General features: G+C 53.2%; 1 protein-coding gene across 1 annotated transcript in view; it reads left to right on the top strand.

Annotated features, from left to right (window-relative positions):
- Positions 1 to 4,782: 4,782 nt before the first annotated feature.
- SLC15A1 (solute carrier family 15 member 1) overlaps positions 4,783 to 6,350 on the top strand; it is a 50,713-nt gene continuing 49,145 nt past the window's right edge. The window contains exon 1 of the mRNA XM_028148935.2: positions 4,783 to 5,116. Within this exon, the coding sequence (XP_028004736.1) occupies positions 5,113 to 5,116 (4 nt within the window). The 5' untranslated portion in view covers positions 4,783 to 5,112. The remainder of the gene's footprint in view (positions 5,117 to 6,350) is intronic.

Genomic DNA, 6,350 nt, shown 5'->3' with positions numbered 1-6,350 from the left:
GGGAGGCATGTTCCTGCCATTCCCTTCCCCCCTTTTCCCCCTCCTTCTTCCTCCACAAACACCCATCTCAGGGGAGCAATGGGCAGCGGGCATCGCCTCCTGGGCTGACCCTCTGACCTGTCCCCAAGGCCCCTTTCTCTCTGACTTCTTAGTGAGCCAAAGCAGCCCAGCCTGGGCTCATTTCCCCCAGTCTCTCTCCTGTTGCTTCTTCTACTCTAGGCCCATCCTTGTCTCACGGCCCCAGCTTTAATAAATGTCCTCTCAGAATCATCTGGAATTGTGTTGTGAAATCTTTCCTGCATGAAATCAAGAACCCACACACTACTGCCAGGCCCTAGGCAGACCCACTCAGGGCCAGTCTCCTGTCTGGTAACAAAGAATTTAAATAAACCTATGGAAGAAATAGCATTTGCCTCATGACCACTGAAAAGTAGACTGCACCCTATCAGAGAGTTTCTGATTCAGTAGATCTGGGATGGAGCCTGAGAATTTCTTTTGTCACAAAGTCCCAGGTAATACTGATGCTGCTGGTCTGGGGACCTCACTTTGAGAACCACTGGCTGTGATATAGATAGAGATAGAGATAGAGATAGAGATAGAGATAGAGATAGAGATAGAGATAGAGATAGAGATAGAGATAGAGATAGAGATAGATATATAGATATATAGATATGTAGATATATAGATATATAGATAGATACACACACACACACACACACACACACACACACACACACTTAAAATGAAGCTGGAGCTGTCATCCCAGAGGAACTTACCTTGCAGGTCTTATGCCTCAAGTCTTTAGAATGTCAAAACAGGGCAGTCCCTTTGGAGTGAACCCAAAGCAACATTGTGCCTCAAAGACCATTTGCAAAGATAACAAGACAGCAGTTATTTTGACTATTGGAGTGAAAGTTAAAACATTGTTTGGAATTAGCATTGCTGTGTTAGTTCATTTGCACCAACAGAAATGCCTTCCTTCTATTGATGTAATTGTTCCCCTTCCCTTTCTCAAATACCCATTGCCTTAGTCTCTTAATCAGAACAGTATTTGGGCTTCTATCTGAATCAGTGCTTCCCCATAGCTGTTTGATGTCAAATAAATGCTTGTTGCCTCTCACTTTGAAAGGCCTTTTATTTGGGGGTTAACATGGCCTAGAACAAGAGTGCCAGGATTCCAGGCTTTATGAGCTCAATAACAGAAATACCACCTTGTAGCGAAAACTTTAATCAAAAGAAACTATCACAAGCTTTCCCTTTCTTTCCTTTATTACTTTTTTAAAATATATCTTTGCTAGAGGCCCAGTGCATGAATTCATGCACTGGTGGGGTCCCTAGGCCTGGCTGGCAATCAGGGCCTATCAGGGCTAGGTTGATTGAGGCCTGCCAGCCGGGGGGAGGTTGGCCGCTGGTCCTAAGGAGGGAGCCAGCCCTCGGACCCCCTGGGAAAGGGGCCATGTCCACCACCACCCACCCCCGGTTTCCCATCCCAGCCTGGGGCCCAAAGGGGTCGGGAGAGGAGGCGATGGTCGCCGGGCCGGGCACGGAAGGAACAGACACTGGATGCCAATGCCAATGGCCCGCTGCGGGAGGTTGGCTGTGGGAATGCACTGACCACCAGGGGGCAGCTCCTGCATTTAGCATTGCCCCCTAGTGGTCAGTACACATCATAGCAATTGGTCGACTAGTCGTTCTGCTCATTCGGTCACAACCGTCACTTAGGCTTTTATATATAGAGACTAGTAGCCCGTTTGCACGAAGATTCGTGCAATAGACCTTCATTCACCTGGCTGCCTGCACCAGTTTTCTGCCGGCACCGGGGACCCAGGCCTTGGCTATGGCCACCGCCTTCTGCCTTCTTTCAGGGTCGGGGCTTGGCCCCGGGCGGTGGCCTTGGGCTCGGCCACACCCAGCATCCCTGCTAAGGATCGCAGGAGCCAACCCCCAGTGGTTTCCTGCGATCCATGCAGGCTCCCCGCTGGTGCCCAAGGCCGGGAAAGCCTCGGGCGGTTTTCCTCGGGCGGCTTTCCTGGCCTTGGGCTCGGCGGCACCCAGCGTTCCTGCTAGGGATCGCAGGAGCCGACCCCCTGGTCGTTGCCTGCGATCTATGCAGGCTCCCCGCTGGTGCCCGAGGCTTTCCTGGCCTTGGACTCCGCCACACCCCAACGTCCCTGCAACCGTTTCCTGGTGGGCGTGGTTTGTGGGTATGGCTTGGTTGGTGGGCGTGGCTTGGGTATAGCGAAGGTGCGGTCAATTTGCATATTTGTCTATTATAAGGTAAGATTGATTTCAGAGAGGAAGGGAGAGGAAGAAAGAGAGAGAAATATCAATGATGAGAGAATCATCGATTGGCTGCCTCCTGCACACACCCCAGTGGGGACCAGGAATTGAACCTGGTTTGTAGGTTGACACTCAACCACTGAGCCACACCAGCCAGGCACAAGCTTTCCCTTTCTACCCCCTGGCTTACCTGATAGGAGGACAACTATGAAGCATGCTTCCAGCCCTTCAAGAGCCAGTTTTCTTTCCTTCAGTCAATGCTGCGCTTTTCTTCTTGATGCAACCTTTCTACCTGTAGCCCCAGGCCTTTAGGTAACATCAGCTGCAGCCCTGTGTGTATCGATGAAGCCGCTACATGATGAGGTTTCTCCTCCTGAAGAAAGCCTGAGGAGGGCAGGTTCAGGCACTCCTGTGGAGAGCTGCTGGGTTTCTCCCACCACACCACAGTCTTCCAGTCAGGCTGGGGGAGTTGCTAAGACTCAAAAGTAAATACAGACAAATGAATGGATACACAAAATGTGGTAGGTGCATACAATGGAATAATATTCAGCCTTAAAAAAGAAGGAAATTCTGATGCACACTACAACATGGATGGGCCTTGAAGGTATTATGCTAAGTGAAAGAAGCCAGACACAAAAGGACAAATACGTTTTGATTCCAGCTATATGAGGTACCTGGAGTAGTCAAATTCATAGAGACAGAAAGTAGAAGGGTGACAGCCAGGTGCGCCAGGGAAGGGGGAGTGGAGACTTAGTGGTTAATGGGTAGTGTTTAATAGAGTTTATTTGAAAAGATGAAAAAGTTCTGGAAATGAGTGGAGGTGATGGTTGTCCAACAATATGAATGTACTTAATGGCACTTACTGAACACTTACAGTTGAGATGGTAAATTTTATGTTATGTATATTTTACCACAATTTTCTTAAGGCAATAGAAACTCACCTTCATTTCCATTTTTAATGTTCCTCCTAGCTTTTGTAGAGCACAAATCTCTCAAGTCAAACAAACAAACAAAAAACACAGAAAAATTATCTGGAGATAATTGCTATATCACTGTTATTTTTATTTTTCTTATGTTTAAAATATATTTTTTTATTGATTTTAGAGAGAAAGAGGAAGGGAGAGGGAGAAAGAGAGAGAGAGAGACATGGGTTGCCTGGCAACCTGGGCATGTGCCCTGATGGGGAATTGAACCAGGGACCTTTTGGTTCCTGAGACATTGCTCAACTAACTGAGCCACATGGGCCAGGGCTGTTTTTGTTATTTTAAAGAAAGTGTTACTGGAAAGGGGACGGGGCCCAGAGCGGTGTGCAGGTTCTTGACTTCATGTAGGAAAGATTTCATAACATTAAGTGCAGGTGATTTTGAAAGTACAGTCATTAAAGATGGAACAAGGAAGGGCTTAGGACAGAAGAAGCAACCGGAGAGGGACTAGGTGGGGAAATGAACCTAGGTTGGGCTGCTTTTTTTGTTGTTTATTTTTTTCAAAATGTATTGGTTGATTTTTAGAGAGAGAGAGGAAGGCGGAGGGGCGGAGAGAGAAACATCAATTTGTCATTCCACTTTAGCTGGGCTGCTTTGGCTCTAGAAACGTTATGGGAAAGAAGTGAGCTAAGGCAGGGCTGCTGTCAGAGGAAAGGGGCCTTGGGGACAGGTTCAGGGGGTTACCCCCAAAGAGCTGCCGCTGCCCATTGCTCCCCTGATTGCAAGTCTACTGGGTCCCTGAGAGTTTAGGAGATGCACACCAGTGCGGGGATCAGAAGGAGGAGGGGAAGGCGTGGGTGTGTTTTGGGGGTGGAGAGAGCAGGCCCTGGGCCCTTCATCTGGAAGGTTTTAGAGACCGTGAGTTTAGGGGGAGTCTTAGGTGAGGATCTCAGTAGAAGATTTGCCAGCTTTTCCAGGCCTGCCCTTTCAGGGTTGTGGTCTCCTCTGGTTGGCCAGCACCAGGACAGGGGCTCTAAATCACATGGCCAGCGATATGCCATGAAGGAAAGGCCAGCCTGGGGGAGGTCCCACACCAGTTTTAGGCACTGGGGCTTTCTGCCCTGGTGACCTTCTGTATCTGCTACAAATTGCTCAACCAGTTTCTTCAGCTCTGCCTCAGTTTCCCCATCCCACATGCCAAGGAATTTCCCTAGCTTCTCACTCACCTCCCTCAAATGGTAGGTAGAATCCTCCCTCCAGAAAAGCTTTCCTGGGCTCACACTCCAGGTACAGCCACACGTGCGCACACGTGAAACTGATCAATGCCCCGCCCACTTTTGCTTTCGCATCCAGCAGTGTATTTTCTCAGCGCAGTGGTTTCCAAAGGGGTGACCCCGGCGCAGCAGCAGCATCACCTTAGAACTTGTCAGAAATGCAAATTCTCTGGCCCCACCCCCAACCAGCAACTCAGCAAATAGGGGAGAGGCGGGGAACCTGCGTTTTAAGAAGCCCTCCAGGTGACTCAGCTGAGCGCTCACCTTGGAGCGTCCCTAGTCCAGGTCTCCCGCTGCCACCTGCGGCCCTGCCCCTTGCCGCCTCCCGCCAAAGGCCTGGGGCGGAATTGAGGAGTCCCGGGCTGGACACGGACAGCGGACAGGTGTCCCTCTGCTGCAGCGCAAGGGGCGCTAACCTCCGCTCCCTGCTATCCTACCGCCCGGCCCCAAGGGTGGAGTCCGGCCGCCCAGTCTGCACACCTCCAGCTGCGCAGGTGGCTGGGCAGGGCCTGGAAACCAAGTTACAGGAGCAAGAAGTGAGCTAAGGCAGGGCTGCTGTCAGAGGAAAGGAGTCCCGCCTGGACTCCTCGCTCGCCACTCGCCAGTCGCAGGAAGAAGCCCTTGGAGCCGCCACCATGGGTAGGCAAGGGTGACCGGGCTGGGGCGGGGTCGTCGGGGAGCATTGGGCTGCGCGATCGGGGCGCTGCAAAGGGGGTGTCAGGGGTCCAGCCGGGCTGCGACGCTGGTCCCCGCAGTTGTCGGAGGCTCGCGGACCTGCGCGCAGAGCCGGGAGGGCGGGCACCGCGATCGGGCACCGGGCGCGGGACAGGGACGCGGCGCCCGGGTTGCAAGCGACCGGGGAGTCACTGGCTCCGGGGAAGTTACCGGGCGGGAGAGGCGTCGCTCTGCCAGGTGGTCTCCTGGCTGCAGAGACAGAGGGTCCTGCGCGCCCAGACTTAGAGGTCGGAGGAATGAATGCAGTCACTTGGCCGGCCCGCACCTGTTGGGAATCTCAGTCCTTGGGTTTCCGCTTGGGCTTGGCTGGGTCGTGCGCTTGATGGGGCGCGCAGCAACTTCATCCGCTGTGCGCGCTTAGCGGCTGCCTTCCACTTCTCTTATCCCCCCGGAGTGCTGCCTGGCCGGAGAGGAGCTGGGGCTGGCCCTTTGTGGCCCCTCTGAGCACCCTGCCACCATCCTTAAACTCCAAGAGAAGGCACCGAGGAGGGAGGCTTGTTTCTCCGTAGGCTCGGAGTGTCGGCAGAACAGCTAGGAAACAAGTTACCGCTGCCCGCTTCAGAACAAAGCGCGCTGGAATGATTACAGGAGCAAGAGAGCAGGTTCTGGGAGAGACCAGAGGTCAGCCAGCCCCCTTCTCCCTCCAACATGGGGGAGCAAGTGGAGAGATGGCCCCTAAGTGGTGCTCTGCATGGGCCCAGGCAGACCGTGTGGCTTTGGGAGTCCGACTTCCACCTGCCTGCGCTGATGTTCTTCTTCTACCACTTGCTACCTCTCTGACTTTGCATCAGTAGATTAAGCTCTTTGGGCCGGGATTCTCAGCCATCAAACAGAAGTATCAGTGCCAGGGCCCACTCACTGGCTGTGTTGAGGTGTGTAGGAGCGCAGCACCGGTGTGGGCTGCCAGAGGCGCACGGTCCGGCAGGGCCCTGGTCCTGCAGTGGCAGTACTGAGCGCTTCCCCTGTGGGGCTTGGAGTGTGGCTGACAGCTGTTCCAGAGGCTGCGCTCTCTGCTCTCCGGTGCGGGCTGTCCTGTCCGCAGGTGCGCTTCCCAGGACGCTGCCTCCGGGGCTAGAGTTCTGGATCCCAACTCAACCACCATTCCCTTGTCAGTCCGGTGAACTTTCCTGGGAGGTGC

This window comes from Eptesicus fuscus, chromosome 8 (assembly GCF_027574615.1).
Source record: "Eptesicus fuscus isolate TK198812 chromosome 8, DD_ASM_mEF_20220401, whole genome shotgun sequence".
Lineage (NCBI taxonomy): Eukaryota > Metazoa > Chordata > Mammalia > Chiroptera > Vespertilionidae > Eptesicus > Eptesicus fuscus.
The sequence above is the reverse complement of the archived record's forward strand: the minus strand, read 5'-3'. Positions and strand labels throughout refer to the sequence as shown.